The sequence below is a fragment of the Moesziomyces antarcticus genome, assembly GCF_000747765.1.
Source record: "Moesziomyces antarcticus DNA, scaffold: scaffold_v10009, strain JCM 10317, whole genome shotgun sequence".
NCBI classification, from domain to species: domain Eukaryota; kingdom Fungi; phylum Basidiomycota; class Ustilaginomycetes; order Ustilaginales; family Ustilaginaceae; genus Moesziomyces; species Moesziomyces antarcticus.
This window is the reverse complement of record NW_014639001.1, coordinates 394,697-412,704: the sequence shown is the minus strand read 5'-3', so window position 1 is coordinate 412,704 and position 18,008 is coordinate 394,697. Positions and strand designations below refer to the sequence as shown.

Sequence of the window (18,008 nt, the reverse complement as noted above, 5' to 3'; positions counted from 1 at the left end):
GATGCTGGGCGCGGCTGATGCTCCCTTTTCCGGCTCGAGGTTGGGGCGACGGCCGAGTTGCGCGTGCCTTGAGCGTGGAGCACTGCTGCCAGGTCTGTTTTTGGGCGCGCGCGACAGGGGCCAGCTGAGGGCTGCAGGTGGGCCCAACACGTTTCGACCCAGCCGGCCATCACTGACCTGGCTCGTGCTCCCATCCACCATTTTTTCGGCAATTCTGTTAAGCCAAGTCCACACCCCTCCGCTGGCCATCGACAAGCCTCCTCCGCGGGCTAGATGCAATGCGGTGTTGTGATTCGAGACAGCGACTAGCAACGACAGGGAAGAGATGCTGTACAGATACAAAGACAGGTGGTATGCGTGCGCGAGCAAGAGTAAGAATCACGTCGAGATGATGGTGGCCTGGATCTCGGGGCGGCGGCAGAGCTCACGGAAGAGTCTTCGCCATTCGAGCGGGTCGCCCTTGCCCTTCTTCATGACGACGAGCGTCTTGACCGTGTCCTGAGAGGCCGGGTCGACGTCGCAGCCCGAGTCGGAAGCCATGAGGTTCTCGACCCACACCTCGCCGCGCAGGGGGCACTTGCGCTTGTCCATGGTGGCGAGGCGGATGCGTGCGCCCTTGGTGCCGATGGCGAAGCGCTTTCCCGTCGTGCTCGCCGCTTCTGCCGCTGGCTCGCCGCCGTCGATGATAAAGTTGTACGCCTCTTCGAGCTCCTCCTGCTCGCCAATGGCGTTGGTGGCGTTCTGAATGGCCAAACTGTCGAGAACATCGGATACCAACGCCACCATCTGTGACGGCGTCGCCGACGAAAAGAAGCGCGTAAGATGCGGCGAGAACCGATGCGAATTGCCGGCCCCGACCATGTTGGTCAGCGCCTCGAACTGTGTAAAGTGATTGAGCGCCTGCGTGAACTGCGAGGCGCCTGGCAGTCCCATCTCGGATCCCGTGGCGCTCGACGAAAACTCTTGCCTGCGCGTCGTGATGTGCTGGCTCATGGCGAGGCGGCGCGACATGTCGTCGCTGCCCACTGCGATGGACGGCATGGCCGTCGACGACGGAAGCGCCAGTCCAACCGCTCCATCGCGCCAGCCACGCGCCGACGAACCACCGGCACCAAGCTCAAACGAGCCCGTCTGGATCGCCTCGGGCTGCGTCAACGACACGTTTTCCGGCACCTGCGCTCGCTGGCCGTCGGTATGCAGCTCGAGTCGACGCGCGGCGGCGGCTGCTGCAGCGCCGCCCGCCACCTCGAGATTGATGTCGCCCGACACCGCCAGACCTTGGAGCAGCTTCTCGGCGAGGTTGACGGGGTCGTTGCACTTGCCCTTGTTGGTCATGAGCTCGTTCTGCCGCCTGAACCATCGATGGCGCCGGATGCCCTCAAACGTGATGCGTCGCTCGGGATGAGGGTGCATCATTTTTTTGAGCAGCGACAGTGCATCCGCAGGGATCTTGGTCCAGGGATCGTACTCGAACAGCGCACCGCTTCGGTAGGCGTTGTATTCGGGCGATCGAGACGTGGGCTCGTCCCAGGGCGTGCTGCCGACGAGCATCGCAAACAGCACCACGCCCGAGCTCCACACGTCGACAGGCTCGCCACGGTACGGCTTGCCGTTCATCTCGGGTGCGATGTAGGGGAGCGAACCACAGGCGCCCGTGAGCTCTCGCTCCTTGCCCTTGTACTTGTACACCGAACACAGGCCAAAGTCGGCGATCTTGAGGTTGCCTTCGGCGTCGAGCAGCATGTTTTCGGGCTTGATGTCGCGGTGCGTCACGCCCTGCGAGTGGATGTACTCGAGGCCGGAGAGGAGCTGCTGGAAGTAGAAGTGCGCCAGGTCCTCCTCGACGCCGTAGTCGGGCGCGATCTTGTCGAAGAGGTCGCCGCCGGCGCCGAGCTCGAGCACCATGTAGAGGCCGGGCACGTAGTTCTCCTCCATGGAGGGCGTGCTGCGCATCCTCTCGCGCTCTTTATCGCGCGCCTCGATGGACTCCTGCGTGGTGGCGATCGATTCGCCCATGAGGATGCCCTTCTCCTTGCCCGCATTGCCATTCTTGTCCACACCGCGCTCGACCGCTCCGAGGAACTCGAGCACATTCGGATGCTTGAGGATCGAATGTACCTGGACCTCCTTTTGCAGCGCGCGCCGGTCGATGGGGTACTTGTTGGATCGGTTGGGCGCGTACGAGATCACCTTGATCGCCGCGACCGGATTCGACTTGGAGTGCGGATTGACGGCGCGAAAGACCTTGCTGAAGCCGCCACCGCCGATGAGCTGCACGAGGCGGTAGTCGAGCACGGGTGGGTACGACTGCCCTGTGGACGAGGTAGGGATGGGCATGATGGGCGAGTCCTCCTCGACGACGACCACAACGACGACAACAACAAGATGCTAGGGGATGGTGGGAGTGTGGCAACGATGAAGTTTGTGGTGCCACAAAGACTGCGTCCCTCCAAAAAAATCCAAGCCCGCCGCAGAGTGTTGGTCTCCTTGCTTGACTGAGGCGCGCGCCACCGACAGCCATCGACGCGTCGGGTAGAGTGGCATCAGCAACAGCATCGACTCAGCCAAACGAAACTTGCAACGTGTGCGCAGGATCAAAATCGCACATATTTCCAAAAAATCCGACTCGCGCGCAAGTCCACTGCTGCAAGGCACAGCGCACGGCTTCACATGAGCGAATCGCCTCCACTTTGGATCGCCCCTCCTCCTCCTCCTCCTCCTCCTCCTCGTCACTCTCATCACCCTTTCCCTCCCAATCTCTTTCGGTTGCAGGTCCAGAAGTTCGCGCCAATGACAGCCGTAGCATCCTCTTCGACCACTGCAGCGTCGGCAGCGGGGTCCTCCTCGTCCGCATCGCGCCTCGAGCCTCTGCTGCTCGTGGCGCGCTCCACCAAACCTCGGGGCGCCGCAGCCGCCAAGCTGATCCACCAGGCCATCTCCACTCCGGGCGCGTACTTCTTCAGTGAGCTTTTCGACATCCCGGGTGTTGTTGAGCTTTCCGCTTCCTCCTCCGAGTCGGACTCTCAGCTACGGGCGGCGTCGATTCTGTTGCAACTGTTTGCGTACGGAACGTACGATGACTACCTGCAGCTGCTTGGCGCTGGAGCAATCGAGGCGGTTTCGGCGGAGGAGGTGCAGAAGCTTCGACAGTTGACGCTGCTGTCGCTGGCACGCAATAGCAAGTCGCTCGCGTATGCGGACATGCATGCTGCGCTGGGGATTGCCCAGACGCGCGAGCTCGAGGATCTCATCATCGAATCCGTCTATGCTGGCCTCATCACCGGCAGACTCAACCAGCTCCAATCGCGATTCGAAGTGCATCATGTTCAAGGCAGAAACGTTCCACCCCCCGCGCACTCTGTCCTTCCGTCCCTCAACGGGAAGCAGGCATCGCTACAGCATATCTTCTCGGCGCTCCAGACTTGGCAGGCCACAACAGCATCGGTGCTATCCAGCCTCCAATCGCGTATGGACGCCGTCCGCTCCACAGCCGCACAGGCCGAAACAGCGAGAACGCAACACCACCAAGCACTACTCCAGAATCTTACAAACGCTCAACACCAACTCGAAGCCCAGCAGAAAAAGTCCAAAGCAACCGCAATGGACCTCGACGAAGACTCGCGCACGGGCGCCAGGAAGAAATCCACCTCCTCAGCTGCCAGAGGCAACAAACGATCCCGTGCCTAAGCTCCCCCTTCCCTCACATCTCTGCAATGCATGATCATCCTGAAAGATCCACAGTCTGACACATTGACACCGTTTTCTACATGAGCCTGCGCGAGTGAACTGACCACGAATCGCCATGACCGTCGACAAGGCGACCTCGGTTGAAGATGATCAAAAGGGAAGGATGGATTCGGATCCATCGGCCGGCTTGGCCTCGAACGCATCGGCTGCCCTTGGGCAGTGTGCGTCATTGGAGGCATGGTCGATCGCATAGCACAGATACAGTGTATCCGACCTGTCATCGCAAAGCAGAAGAGCATTTGTCAGTGCACGTTCTCACCCTCCATGACCGCTTTCTACTTACGCATTGCTGAGCACGTCGGCACACAGCCTGAGTGTCCAGTACGGCAACAGCGCACACAGCAGCCCCACGAGCGGTGCATCTGCCGGCACATGCAGCTGGTGCGCCGAAAACAGGAATCCGACCAATCCCGCCAGGAACGACAACGCAATCGCCGTCAAGTCGAGTACGAGATTGATCACCAGTCCCTCCATGACGCCCTGTACGCCGCGCCTGCTCACCAGCTGCGCACTCTTCTTGGCCGCGGTCCAGAATCCGTCGCCCGTGACACCCACATACACGAGCGCCAGATCGCTGTACGCCTGCAGCACCGCACCCAGCCCTGCCAACACGCCCACCACATGCGTGAGTGGCTGCAGCATCCGCGGCACCCTGCGCTGCGTCGTCGCATCCGAAATCCTCCGCGCCACCTCGGCCACCAGTGTGAGCGTCTTGATCACCGCCAGCGCCAGTGCCGACATGCAGATCGAGCCGAGCGCCGGACCCGTCGCCCGCGCAAAGCTCACGCGCACCACCTCGGTCGCATCCGGCGCCGCATGTCGACGCACCGCATCGTGCGCATCGCGGTGCTGCGGATACGTTCCTGGCGCACCCGGCATCTCGTCGTAGATCGAGTCATCGTGTGCAGCGTACGCCACCTTGTTCAGGCCGTCTTCGTCCGCACGGCGCTCGTCCAGAGTCGCTGTGCGAGCCGAGGAGGCGTGGTAGTCCGAGTGAGCAGCCGTGCCCGATGGTCCTGCAGCATGCGACGTCGCTGCAGCCGGTGCACCATCCCCGATACGGTGGAAATACCAGTGACTGACGACACCGGCAACGGTGACGCGTTGCACGCCGCGCAGTACCGCCCAGGTCCAAAGCCACGCGCACAGCGTCGCCCAAGCCAGCCAAGCAGCCCTGGTATCAGTCTGCCACTCCATCGAGTCGCCCTTGGGCCGTCCAAAGTGACCGACGAGGAAGAGCCGAGTGAAGAGAAAGAGAAAGGGAATCGTCACGAGCGCAAACACGCCCAGCGAAGCGAGCGCGAGCACCAGCAAGGCCGGATGCATCAACACCACCGTGCAAGAGAGTTCAAGCACGGCGATGGAACGAGAGAGCGCCTTGCGGCGCTGCCACACCATGCGGGCGAAAAGCACGGCAAGCGCGAGCGGGAAAATCGAGATGATGCGCAGACCCGTGGTGCTCCACCCGCCTCCCGACCATGCTTCGTCGTCGTAGACGAAGCTTCCCGCAAATGCCCACACCCATCCAAGGCCGAGCACGATGGGCACACCCATGAGGCCCGTACGTAAGACCTTGGCGCCGCCGAATCGGCTCAAGTTGCGGAGGAGCAGCAGGTTGCCCACTCCTGCAGCAAACGAGAGCACGGTCAAGAGGATGAGGATGGGCAGCGATCGCGTGATGGTGTAGTAAGACGACGGTCGCGTCTTGGGCGACTTGGGCTGGCTCGGCGTCCGTGCGCCCCAGCTGAGGTAGGCACCGACCAAGACAACAGCCCCGATGGCGGCAGCGAATGTGGCGATGGCGGTCTTGTCGCGGTACTTGCCAAAGGCGAGACGATTCGCCCACGGTCCCCAGCCTGCCCTGGCGGGAGGCGCGGGATAAAGGTGGATCTCGTCGATGACGTCTTGATCGTGGTCACGCGAGGATCCCGGCCGTGCATTGCGGCCGGAGCGTTGGTGGCGAGAGGAAGATCGTTCGTTGCGAGAATGGTGCTGCTGCTGCAGAGAGGCTTCCGAGTCGGTACTGGAGGCTCTCCTGATGCCGATGCGCAGCGGACGCGCGTCTCCGGATCCTGACGGCAGGAGAGGTTCGCGCAGAGTTGAGGTCATCTGGCGGGCGCGGTTGCGCGACTTGCGGCGGGTACGCTGGGTGCGGCGACCGTCGCCCTCGGTGTCGTAGTCCGAGTCGGTGACGGAGGATGCAGAGACGGAGCCGGATCGGGAGCGCGAGAGGTCGGAGCGATCGTCGTGGTGCTCTTCGCGCTCATCGTAGATGCTGTACAGACCGCCGGATCGGTCGCGATGCGAGGCTACCGTCTTGGAACGCGGCGGCTTGGCAGATGGTGGGGATTGCGCATACAGCGAGGACTCGCCGAGGCGACTCTGGTCTTGCGTGCGAGCGTGAGGCGAGTAGATGCTCGACTCGAAGGGATCGTATCGGCTATCCCTGGCAGAGTGTGAGGCGGCAGTGTTGGTGGTGCGCGAGGCGTCTGCGTCGATGGTGGAGCCGTGTGCCAGCCATCCGCGTGCTTTGGCAGCCTCGCGACGATGTTTTTGGGCCGCTGTGGGCACGTGTGGCGAGTCGGATGTTGTGGCGGCGCGTCCATCCTTTGTGCTGGACGTGCTGTGGTGGCTGGCGGCGTCGTCGAGATCGCCGTCGGCAAGGAAGGGGTCCTGTGCATCGGATGGGGCTGCGGGGGATGAGGAGACTGGCGGCGCTGGATGCTTGGGGAGGAGGCTGTTTGCGTTTTGGGAGCCATCCAAGCTGTCGTCGAGATCGTGGGAGCGCGACGAATGTGCGAGACGAGAAGCCAGGCCTGGCATGCGGCGATCGTCGCGCCAGAGGTCGACGTCGTCCTCGTCGTCGATCTCACGGATGAGCGACTCGCGGATGGCGTGGGTAGCGTGATTGGCTGCAGGCCTGCCTCGACCTGAGGCGAGAAAGGAGGCAGGACCGAAACGGCTTGCGCCTGTGAGGCTGTGTAGGATGCCGCTGTGGGATGGGTGTTTGTGATGCGCGGGAGGGGTGGGGAGGCCGTCGGAGCTGGATAGGCTGTAATCGGGGCCGTAGGGATTGTGCGAGTTGTTGGGATGGGAGAAAGGAGCAGCGGAGACCGAGGCGTGGCTATAAAAGAGAGGGTCGGCAGGGTCGTTGGCGTCGTGGTCGGACTCGACGCCCGGGCGCACGGAAGTGGCGAGGCCAGAGGAGAGGAAGCGCGAGGCGTACTGCGAGAGCGACGTCATCTTGGCAGAGCTCGATGGAACGACGGGCAGAGAGCTTGGATGGCGAGAGCGTAGCGCGCGTCAAGTGCGGCCCAAGGCCCCAGCACGCGGTGAGGAGCGAAGATGTCGAGACTCGTTGATGTAAAAGAGCCGTGTCCGCAGTCGGTATCGAAGCTCGCTGGGAGGGACGGAAAGGAGGAAATGAGCAATCCAGGATTCCAGGCGTTGGGCTGAGCCGAGCTTTGACGAGCAAGCTGAAGTTGGAACGAGGATGCGGATGGTGATGGGCACGAGCAGCGGTGCGATGGCGATAAATCGGGTGAGAGATGCAGGCAAGGTTCAACAGACCGAGCTTGTCAGTGAGCTTGTGAGCTTGTGAGCTTGTGGGGATGAGGAGGAGGAGGGATGACAAGATCACGAGAGCACAAGCCTGGCTGGCTCACTTTTTGAAAAAGGGATTGATTGCCTGCCAGCCAGCCCAGCCGCTCGGCGAGTCAGCCAGGGGCCAGTCCAGCGCCGTCGAAAGGGTTGCGATTGTGGAGCGGCAGCTGCAGCTACTGTAGCCGACTGCGCGCCGCACGCGATCTGCCGCACCCGACCAGTGTCGAGTGGAGGAGAGATAGGCGCGCTGAGCATTTGGTGCTGCAGTGCGCTGCATTGCGCTGCATTGCGCTGCACTCACGCTCAGGGTCCAATCCAACCCAATCCAATCGAGGCGGCGCTGCTCAGTCGGGCCCGCGCGGATGCTGATAAAGTCGCTCGCTTGCGCCATCCCTCCATGCCATCAACCACCGCCCAGCGCCTGGATCGCCTTGTCCCTCGAATCATGGCCATGAGATGCGGTATTGCGATGATCGGATCTCTCCCAGCCGCTCCGTGCTCAGGATATGAAGCATGTTAGCCAGAAGCTTTGTGCACCGGCTCCACTTCATAGCTTTCGGCGGCGGTTGTTCATGTTAGATTTGTATACGAGTGACGAGCTTTTTAATTGTCCACTGGAGACGGCGTAACATTGATTGGCATTCTCGAGTCAGGCCTGGCTTCCCCACGCTTCGTTGAGCTTCAGCCGGAGGGCGAATCGAGATGCGGCGAAATTGGAGCTCGGGTCATACCGTCTGCCGCTGCTGCCCGCCGCCCGCCGCTTGCCACTCGTTGGCTCAGCTGCAGCCGGATCCACTTCTTCCAATTTGAGCCCCAACCCGCCTCCACTCCTGTGCTCTCCACCATCTAGCTCTTAGCCTCGCTACATTCTCTCTCCCGTTCACCTTCACAATGTCGAGCTCCATGTCTCGCTCGCTCGGATTCGCGCTCCGATCCGCATCGCGGTCTGCCGTCGCCGGCTCTTCCAAGCAGCTTCTTACAGCCACCGCAGCGCCTGCGTCGCGCGCCATGAACTTCTCCACCACACGAGCCGCCTTCAACTCGGCGAGCTCCAAGAAGGAGCAGGACAACCAGGCATCCGGTGAAGCCATGGGGGCCACCGACAAGTCCGGCGCCGCCGACACCGAGGCTCTTCAAACCCAACTCAAGGAGAAGGACGCCAAGATCAAGGAGCTGCAAGAAGCCATCCTGTACGGCAAGGCGGACTATCAGAACCTGCAGCGACGAAGCAAGGACGAAAAGGCGCAAGCGGGCGACTTTGCCATCACCAGGCTCGCCAAGGACCTCACCTCCTCCATCGACATCCTCGGTCTCGCACTCAGGTCGGTGCCCGAGGAGCTCCGAACCGCACCCAAGGACCTCGACACGAAGGACCCGCGCCGCGTGGTCGCCGACCTCTACTCGGGTGTCGACCTGACCTCCAAGTCGTTGCTCGACATGCTCCGCACCCACGGCATCGTCCAGTTCGACCCCACCGGCGAGAAGTTCGACCCCAAGGAGCACGAGGCGCTCTACCAGGCTCCCGTTCCCGGCAAGGAGCCCGGCACGGTGCTCGAGTGCAGCAAGCTCGGATACAAGATCAAGGACCGTCTGCTGCGTGCCGCCGAGGTCGGCGTCGTCCAGTCCAGCTGAGACCACCCAAAATGAACACAAGGCCTCACACCATCTTGCCAGCTACGTCTCCTGTATATCTGTACTTGTTTCAAGATTGACTCCCCACCACAACACTGCATCCCAATGCTACAACAGCCCCACCACTTTTTCCGTTCCCGCTCACCTATCCAGCCCGTGTGTGCCAGCCTGTGTGTGCCAGTCTGTGCTTGGCGCACTGATCGTATGATCCATCTCGTTGGCCGACAGCCGCTCCTCGGAAGGTCACTCATTCTTCATTTCGAGGCTGCTCCCTGTGGAGCGAGAATTCAAATTTTTGCTTCGGCTTGAATTCGGCTCGAGGGGGCTGAATACACGCTCTGAGCTGCCTCGCCGGCCTACACGCTAGGCTGCATCGGCGGTGGGGTGGATCGGGCCGCGTGAGCTGGTCAAACGCGGTTGCGGGCCCTTTGTTGCCTGCCAAGCCGCCTGCCGTGGCAGAAGAAAAAATCTCTGGAAAATTTGCTGCGCAGCTGCAAAATCTCGTCGTCCGAGTCTTCCTTCCAACGCGAGCGGCAGACGAAAAAAAAAAAAACAGAGAGCAGCAGCAGCAGAGAAGTGAGACTGGTTCGCGTCGACGCTGGCCTCTGTGAGCGTGTGGATGTGGATGCGTGGGCGAGAGCGAGGAGGCAGACCACACACACTCTGGCCTGGCTGCTGCGGTGCGCTGCGCCCGCTCCCCTCTAAGCACGCTCGACACCATCCATCCCTCCTTCCTTCCTCTCCAAAAAACTTTTCGTAAAAAAACAAAAACACCTTCTTCTCTTCGAAAAAAACCCGAGGTTCCATCGTCCTTAAACAGGTTCGACAGTCCTCGTACAAAGCCAAAAGAAAACCAAAAAACCCATACATAAAAGGTAAGCATCGAGTCCAAAGCAGCGCCGCAGCGAGGGTGCCGAGGAGGTTCAGCCCTGGTGATGATGGCGACGGTGATGGCGATGGCGATGGCGATGGCGATGGCGACGAGCAGGTTCATGGATCTGTCCGGACATGACCGCCTCGTCTCGTCCTGCCGCCATCGACGCCGGCTTTGCTCCACCACTGCCACCGCCGCCGCCGCCCCAGATCGCATCGAATCAGACCTCTCAAGTGCTGACCACTGTCCTCTCTGCATTGCATCCCCCAGAAAGAGTCTCTTCACCGACCCTTTCTTCTTCCCATTCTTTCCTTCTTCACCTCATCTTCTTTCTTTACCCTTCTTTTCTTCAAGGGAACCTCACGGCTACGATGTCTTCCACCGAGTCTCCCGCTGCTGCCCCCGCCGAGGCCGTCCCCGCCTCCAACCCCGCTCCCGCCACCGAGCAGCCGGCTGCCGGCAACGGCGAGCAGGCCAACCGCAACGCCGATGCCGCCGCCAACAACACCTCGCTCTACGTCGGCGAGCTCGACCCCTCGGTCACCGAGGCCATGCTCTTCGAGATCTTCAACATGATCGGTCCCGTCGCCAGCATCCGCGTCTGCCGTGACGCCGTGACGCGTCGCTCGCTCGGCTACGCCTACGTCAACTTCCTCAACGCCGCCGACGGCGAGCGCGCCATGGAGCAGCTCAACTACTCGCTCATCCGCAACCGCCCCTGCCGCATCATGTGGTCCCAGCGCGACCCCGCCCTCCGACGCACCGGCCAGGGCAACATCTTCATCAAGAACCTCGACGCCGGCATCGACAACAAGGCGCTCCACGACACCTTCGCCGCCTTCGGCAACATCCTCTCCTGCAAGGTCGCCACCAGCGAGTCCGGCTCGCTCGGCTACGGTTTCGTCCACTACGAGACCGCCGAGGCCGCCGACGCCGCCATCAAGCACGTCAACGGCATGCTGCTCAACGACAAGAAGGTCTACGTCGGCCACCACATCCCGCGCAAGGAGCGCCAGGCCAAGATCGAGGAGTCGCGCGCGCGCTTCACCAACGTCTACTGCAAGAACGTCGACGCCGACGTCACCGACGACGAGTTCGAGAAGCTCTTCACCAAGTACGGCAAGATCACCTCCTGCGTCCTCCAGCGCGACGACGACGGCAAGTCCAAGGGCTTCGGCTTTGTCAACTTTGAGAACCACGACGAGGCTCAGACCGCCGTCGACGAGCTGCACGACTCGGACTTCAAGGGCCAGAAGCTGTTTGTCGCGCGTGCCCAGAAGAAGAGCGAGCGCGAGGAGGAGCTGCGCCGCTCGTACGAGGCCGCCAAGAACGAGAAGCTCGCCAAGTTCCAGGGCGTCAACCTGTACCTCAAGAACATCCCCGAGTCGTACGACGACGAGCGTCTGCGCGACGAGTTCGCCCCCTTCGGCGCCATCACCTCGTGCAAGATCATGCGCGCCCCCTCGGGCGTCTCGCGCGGCTTTGGCTTTGTGTGCTACTCGGCGCCCGAGGAGGCCAACAAGGCCGTCTCGGAGATGAACGGCAAGATGCTCGACAACCGCCCGCTCTACGTTGCGCTCGCCCAGCGCAAGGACGTGCGTCGCCAGCAGCTCGAGGCGCAGATCATGCAGCGCAACCAGCTGCGTTTGCAGCAGCAGGCCGCTGCCCAGGGCATGGGCTATCCCGGCCCTGGCATGTACTACCCGCAGCCCGGCGCGTTCCCCGGCCAGCCTGGCGGCATGGTTCCCCGCCCGCGCTACGCGCCGGCCGGCATGATGCCCCAGGGCATGCCCATGGCTCCCTACGGCCAGCCCGGCCAGTTCCCCGCCGGCATGATGCCCCAGGGCTACCGCCCTGCCCGCCCGCCTCGCGGTGCGCCCAACGCTGCCGGTGGTCCCGCTTCCCCCGCCGGTGCTCGTCCCCCCGCTGGCGTCAACGGTGCTCCTCGCCCCGCTGGCCAGCCTGTCCCTGGCCAGCCCATGCCCCGTGGCCCCGGTGCGCGCCCCGCCGGTCGCGCTCAGGGCGACGAGGCTCCCGGTGCTCTGACCGCCGCTGCGCTCGCCAAGGCGAGCCCCGACGAGCAGAAGCAGATGCTGGGCGAAGCCATCTACCCCAAGGTGGCGGCTAGCCAGCCCGAGCTCGCGGGTAAGCTGACCGGAATGATCCTCGAGCTGCCCGTGACGGAGCTGCTGCACCTGCTCGAGGAGAGCGAGGCGCTCGACGCCAAGGTGAGCGAGGCACTCGAGGTGCTCAAGGAGTACCAGCAGAACGAGCCCGCTGCCCCCGAGGCCGAGGCTGAGACGCCTGCCACCGAAGCCTAAGCGGGTATTTACGTCGATACCCTCTCCAACCAACACCCCCCAAAAGATCATCCCTTGCGCACCCAGGTGCCCAACGACAGGTGCGACGAGGTTTCGGGCATGGCCCAACAAGAAAATGCCCAGGCGGCAGCAGAGCGGGCTTCTTTCCTCGAGTGAAGAGAGAGAGACAGGGGGAGCTGTCGTCAATAGGGTCAGTCTGTACGGCTGCCTTCCTTTGTCGTTTGTTTTTCGTTTGTTTCAGATCCGTTGTACCATATCCTAATTCGTCCCCAGCTTCCCCTCCCGCTGCTCCCGCTCTTACTGTTTATATTTGTTTTTTTTTCCGGCGATGTTTGAGGGGGGCCACAAAAGTCGCTCGCTCTTGCTCTCGGTCCGCTTCCCTGTCTTGTGCGTTGCATCTCCCCCGTTGCGCACCCTTGTCGTTTTCCGCTCGCATTGGGTTGATCACCTCGCTGTTTTGTGTCAATTCGATTTGGCTTACTACAACTTTGGTGTGCATGTGTTTGGCCTACGATGTGGTGTGCAGTGTGATAGGCATGGTTGGGCAGTGAGACGGTGGAGTCGGAGGCGAGGGCCGGGTTTAACAGGCTGAAACTTTGAAAAAGGACAGGGTTCGGTGAAATTTTGAGTTGCAGCAGAAAAAAGTGCAGGCCTCGGGGCCACTGTGCCATGGGGGGAAGTTTTTTTGGGACAGGGCGCAAGCTAAGCTTGGTTCTCCACCACATCCATCAGCTCTACACACACCTCGCACACCGTCGCGAACAGCCGTACTCATCGCACTCTACGTATTCGTACCATCTCGGTATATACCAAACCCGACCGGGGAATAACGCGCAATGGTGGCTACACCAAGCAAAGCTGGGGCATCCGGCAGCACGAGTCGGCCCAAGAAGGCATCTGCCAAGGCCGGGCTGGTTGGCACACCTAGCAAGCCTGCGGTTGTGGATGAGGATGTGGTTTTGAAGCACAGCAAGCCGTTCGGTCAGGAAGGTGACGATGATTCGGACGTTGATCTTGGCGACGAGACTTTCGCGACCGCGCCAGCTATGGATGAGGATGACGAGCTTATGATTGGAACCTCTACCGCCAATGCCCCCACTAGCGCCACAACTACGACCGAGGAGTCGAAGCCATCGTTCAAGCCGCTTGGCACAGCATCTTTGACGGCAGTTGCCAAGGGGCAGCTTCGCAAGATCCCCATCCCTCCTCACCGCTTGACGCCACTCAAGAACGAGTGGCACAAGATCTACACCCCCCTGGTCGAAATGGCCTCGCTCCAAGTGAGGATGAACGTCGGAAAGAAGTGCGTCGAACTCAAGTCTTCACGTTACACAACCGAACAAGGCATGCTTCAAAAAGGTGCCGACTTCGTCAAAGCCTTTGCACTTGGCTTCGACGCCGACGATGCAATTGCCCTGCTGAGGATGGACGATCTGTTCATCGATACGTTTGAAATCAAAGACGTCAAAACCCTCCAAGGCGATAACCTCTCGCGAGCCATCGGACGAATCGCAGGCAAGGATGGTAGGACAAGGTTCGCCATCGAAAACGCCTCGAGGACACGACTCGTCATCGCAGATACAAAGATCCACATCCTCGGCAACTTTGCCAACATCAAGATCGCCAGGGATGCCGTGGTTGCGCTGATCAGAGGTAGCCCGCCCGGCAAGGTGTACAGCAACCTAAAGACCATCGGCGCTCGTCAACGTCAACGTGCCTGAAACCACACCCCATCCATGTACAACTCCCGTCTCGAAATACGCAATGCCCAGTCTCGTCCTCACACACAATGCGCCCACAGAGAAGAAAGAATCGCTGAAAAAAAAGTGGGATTGAATGCTTGGCGAGGGTTAGAACGAGCCGATGGGAACAGCCATTCGTCCACCACCCAGTTCCTCTTGACGGATACGGGCGTTTTCGGTGGCGATCGAGTGGTACAACTTGGCCTTGACGGCACGATCCTTCTCGCGCGCATACACGCGTGCGATCGTCTCGGCCACCGCCACACCTCCATTCGCCACGCCTACCGTCGCACTTGCGGGTGCCGAGGTGGTAATCCCGCGCGTGACATCGTCCGCCGCCATGGCGAGGTACACCCGCCTACTGCTCGCCAGCAACTGCTTCTTCGCCGCCCTCTTCCCGCTCGGACTCACCCCACTGCTAACCACAGCCCCACCCACTCCCGGCGCAAGAGTGGACGTCTCGACGTCGCTCGAGATGCGGATCACGCCGTTCACCTCCAGCATGTCGAATACGCCCAGGAGCTCCGAGCCTTCGAGCGGCGAAAATAGCCCGTTCTCCGCCTTGAGCACCGCATGGTACGTCGACTCGACATCCGCAATGCGCAGCCCCCCGCCCGCCGAACCGCTAGTGTTGGCACTGCCAAGCACACCGAGACCCTGCTCGGCACGTGCCTGCGCAACCAGCACAGCAAGCAGCACCAGCTTCGGGTGCACACCTAGACTGCGCACCTTGGACAGGTTCGGAGAGCCCAGAACGGCTGTGAGCACTTTGAGGATGTGTGTCGGCGTCGCCTTGGGTGCGCTGGTGCGCGTGAGGTGGCGCAGCACCGTCGCGCGCCCCGCCGCATGCTCCTCGGCCGTCGGCGCGGATGCAGACGCTGGCGCAGCCGTATCCTGCTCCGGCGCTGCCTGCTCCGACACCGTCGCGGCGTTGGCTGCAGCCTTGGCGCGCTCGGCTTCAGCCTCGGCGACCGCCTTTTTGCGCTGCTCGTTCTCCACCATCTCGACCGCCAGACGCGCGGCGTCGAGCGCCTTGCGCAGATCACCCGTGGCGCTGGCGATCTTCTTGGCGAGCAGCTCGACGGCGGTCGGAGTGAAGAGCGGAAGCGCATCGTCGGCTTCGGGAGCAGGCTGCTGCTGCTGCTGCTGCTGCTGCTGCTGCTCGTCGCTGTCGTCGTCGTAGCGCGCGTGGAGGCCCGAGAGACGGTCGCGAATGACAGAGACGATCTCGTTTGCCTCAAAGGGGCGGAAGTGAAGCAGGGCGGGGGAGGCGCCCTTGCTGGCGAGGAGCGGCACGAAGCGCTCGGTGAGGTCGAGCGAGTTGGCAATGCCGATGAGGCTGCAGCCGCGACTGTTGGCGCACGAGAAGAGCTTGTAGAGGATGTTCTGGTGTGCGCGACTCTGGAGGAGGTGGTCCATCTCGTCGAGGACGATGAGGATGCGCTGGTGGCCGTCGCGGATGAGCGTCGAGAGTTGGGCTTCGGCGACGGCATCCGACTGGCCCTCGGCGGCGTTGGAGCCGAGCGCCTGGAGCACCTTGGCAAAGATGAGTCGCGGGTGGGAGAGCGTCATGCAGTTGACAAAGGCGACGCGCGGGACGAGGCGCGCTGCGGCGGACGAGCCGGTGGATTGCGAGAGGCTGTTGAGCACCGAACGCACGAGCGCCGTCTTGCCGGTTCCGGGCAGGCCGCAGACGTAGAGGCAGGCAGCCTCGGAGTCGCCGTCGAGCTCGACGCCGAGCGCACGCGCACGCTGTGGCGCGTCGGCAAAGAGGCCAAAAGACTGATGGAGGAAGAGCTGGATGGCGACGCGCTCGGACTCGCGGCCCACCACCTTGACGTGGTTCGCTCCGTGGCTGGCAGTGGTGGCGCCAGTGATGGTGAGGCCGGCCTCGGTCTCTGCGGGGTCTACACCAGCGGCGTATCGCAGCAAGGCTCTCGCATGCGCGTAGACGCTCGAGTACTTGTCGGCAGCAGCCGACTTGAGCATGGCAGCGTGGACGGGAGGCGAGACGTCGCGGTCCGAAGAGCAGGATGAGGTGGGTGCCGAGGAGGTTTCTGCGATGCTCTGGCAGTCAAAGAGCGTGCTCTGCGCCGAGTCCTGGGACGAGAGCGGGAAGTAGGAGCCGGAGAGCTCGTCGGGGGTGGCGAGACTAGAGATGCGAGACGACGAGGGGCTGTCGAGGAGGTGTGTGGCATGGCAACGGGTGGTAGGGGTGTTGAGACGGAGTCGGGAGAGCGGGCTGGCCGGCACGGCACCATCGTCTGCGTGCTCCAAGTCGAAGTCGTTGCGCGATCGTTTCCTGCCCGAGGCCGAGAGCGCCGAGGGTCGACGAGTTGGGGTGGAGTCTGTCGTTGTGCGGCTGGTGGGCGAGGAGCTGAAAACGTGTTGGTCCGAAGCTGTGCGCGTCAATCTCCTCGAGGGGGTTCTCGGGATGGAAGAAGCTGACATGGCGAAAGTGGGTGCGGTGCGCGGGGTATCAAAGTGTGTCGAAAGCGAACGACGAGGTGTGCAGGGTATAGAAATGCAGCAATAAACAACGAGAACAGGAGGTGATGAGAGAGAGGATATCGAGGCAGAGAGGTGGGTTGGGAGAGGCAAGAAGGAGGAAGGAGAGATGAGGGTGGTGAGCGGCGTGAACTTGGAAAAAAGGCATCTGCAGCAGGTCTGAGGCACTTTGGCAGTGAGACGCGGCCATTCGAGAGCCAACGCGTAAATTGGCGCGTCGCGGATTGACAGACAGGCGGGCAGGCCGAGTCGAGCGGCGCATCGCAGCGTGACGGCTGGGAAGCTGCATGAGAAGCTGCATCGCGCGCTGCATATTTGCAGCACAAAATGTGACCGTCCAGAGTGGAGTTTTTTGGTCCGTTTTGCAGCGTCACACTGCTGCACCCTCGGCCTGCAGCCAATCGATCGGGGCTGCCATAGCACTGTAGCTGCAAGCACAACGAGACACGGGGGACTTGGAACTCACCTTGTGAAGCGGAAAGGTCGGACACGGTGGAGCTGCGGCTGAGACGCGGTGAAGAAGCAAACGAGGGGCGCTCCATGAGGCTGGTGCGGCGAGAAGGCGTGGTGCGACGGATAGCGTGCTCGTGCTGGACATCGCGAGCCTCGGCGTCGAGGACGTCTTGGGAGGTGCAGCGGAAGGGGGCGACGTTCTCCTTGTTGCTGTCGTCCGGCTGGTCGGTGGTGGCGATTCGGGAGGAGCATCCGCCGATCCTGCGCTGCTGGCCTTTGTCGTCGTTCTCATCGTCCGAGGAGTCGCCAAACTCGGAGCTGCCCAGCACCGAGCGCCGGGACGATAGTCGACGGGTGCCACGCGAGTAGCGAGGCCTCGAAGATGCCGAAGTGGTCGAGGCGGCGGTGCTGGCAGCGTAGGAGCTCGAGCCCGAAGTCGAGCCTGCATCCTTGGCGGTGTTGTGGACGTTGAGCTGAGCGAGGGCGCTGGCCACCAGTGCACGCGCAGGCTCGACCATGGCGGCTGCTGCTTGAGCCTGGCTCTTGAGCGCCGTCATATCCTCGGTTGGGTGGTTGATCGCAGCAGCTGGCGTCGACTGTCGGCGCGACCCGGAGCGCAGGCGGCTCGACAAAGCTCTCGTGATGGGCATGCTGGAGGAAAGTGGGAGGTGCTCGACGCTGGAGAGCTGATGGCGATGGTCCAAGAGGAGCGTAAGAAGCAATGATGGCCCAGGGAGATGTGCACAAGCAACAGGGGAGGACAGCTGAGCAACGAGGCGAAGTAAGAAGGCCCTTCACTGGACTCGCCCGTGCGTCGTTGCGAGCAGAGACAGTCGAGCTTCGCATTCGGCCTTGGCCTGCGTTGAGCGCCGGCGAGTCGAAATTGGCTCAATCGGTCTCGCTGTGACTGGGAGCAGGCGTCGGCAGGCAGCAGCGTAGGGTCTCAGCAGGCTTCACCTCAGAAATCACACGGCGTGACACCCACCTGTCGCGTAAATCGACAACGCCACACGAGTCCGCGTGTCGTAGAAGCTTGTCACGCGTCAATCGTGCGAAAAGGGCTCCCGAGCCGGTTGGCGCAGGCACCTCGATTCCAGCCCTGCGCCGCCGCCGCCGCCATCGTTGTCC

General features: G+C 62.2%; 8 protein-coding genes across 8 annotated transcripts; 4 read left to right on the top strand and 4 right to left on the bottom strand.

The window, feature by feature from the left end:
* Window positions 1-378: 378 nt before the first annotated feature.
* Window positions 379-2,337, bottom strand: PAN0_009c3811 (CAMK CAMKL CHK1 protein kinase; the record flags this gene model as incomplete). Its single annotated transcript, XM_014800770.1, has 1 exon — window positions 379-2,337. One exon carries the CDS (start codon window positions 2,335-2,337, stop codon window positions 379-381), a length of 1,959 nt encoding a protein of 652 aa, XP_014656256.1.
* A 333-nt stretch (window positions 2,338-2,670) lies between these two features.
* Window positions 2,671-3,687, top strand: PAN0_009d3810 (COP9 complex subunit 7a; the record flags this gene model as incomplete). The annotated part of the gene is made up of 1 exon (XM_014800769.1): window positions 2,671-3,687. One exon carries the CDS (start codon window positions 2,671-2,673, stop codon window positions 3,685-3,687), a length of 1,017 nt encoding a protein of 338 aa, XP_014656255.1.
* Window positions 3,688-3,837: 150 nt separating this feature from the next.
* Window positions 3,838-6,990, bottom strand: PAN0_009c3809 (uncharacterized protein; the record flags this gene model as incomplete). Its single annotated transcript, XM_014800768.1, has 2 exons — window positions 3,838-3,961; window positions 4,031-6,990. The coding sequence occupies 2 exons, from the start codon at window positions 6,988-6,990 to the stop codon at window positions 3,838-3,840; spliced, it is 3,084 nt and encodes a 1,027-aa protein (XP_014656254.1).
* A 1,251-nt stretch (window positions 6,991-8,241) lies between these two features.
* Window positions 8,242-8,982, top strand: PAN0_009d3808 (mitochondrial grpe; the record flags this gene model as incomplete). Its single annotated transcript, XM_014800767.1, has 1 exon — window positions 8,242-8,982. The coding sequence occupies one exon, from the start codon at window positions 8,242-8,244 to the stop codon at window positions 8,980-8,982; it is 741 nt and encodes a 246-aa protein (XP_014656253.1).
* Window positions 8,983-9,990: 1,008 nt separating this feature from the next.
* Window positions 9,991-12,177, top strand: PAN0_009d3807 (polyadenylate binding protein; the record flags this gene model as incomplete). The annotated part of the gene is made up of 1 exon (XM_014800766.1): window positions 9,991-12,177. One exon carries the CDS (start codon window positions 9,991-9,993, stop codon window positions 12,175-12,177), a length of 2,187 nt encoding a protein of 728 aa, XP_014656252.1.
* An 836-nt stretch (window positions 12,178-13,013) lies between these two features.
* Window positions 13,014-13,898, top strand: PAN0_009d3806 (pre-rRNA-processing protein PNO1; the record flags this gene model as incomplete). Its single annotated transcript, XM_014800765.1, has 1 exon — window positions 13,014-13,898. One exon carries the CDS (start codon window positions 13,014-13,016, stop codon window positions 13,896-13,898), a length of 885 nt encoding a protein of 294 aa, XP_014656251.1.
* Window positions 13,899-14,027: 129 nt separating this feature from the next.
* Window positions 14,028-16,370, bottom strand: PAN0_009c3805 (cell division control protein Cdc6; the record flags this gene model as incomplete). Its single annotated transcript, XM_014800764.1, has 1 exon — window positions 14,028-16,370. One exon carries the CDS (start codon window positions 16,368-16,370, stop codon window positions 14,028-14,030), a length of 2,343 nt encoding a protein of 780 aa, XP_014656250.1.
* A 427-nt stretch (window positions 16,371-16,797) lies between these two features.
* PAN0_009c3804 (uncharacterized protein) lies at window positions 16,798-17,530 on the bottom strand (the record flags this gene model as incomplete). The annotated part of the gene is made up of 2 exons (XM_014800763.1): window positions 16,798-16,838; window positions 16,894-17,530. The coding sequence occupies 2 exons, from the start codon at window positions 17,528-17,530 to the stop codon at window positions 16,798-16,800; spliced, it is 678 nt and encodes a 225-aa protein (XP_014656249.1).
* Between the last annotated feature and the right edge of the window lie 478 nt (window positions 17,531-18,008).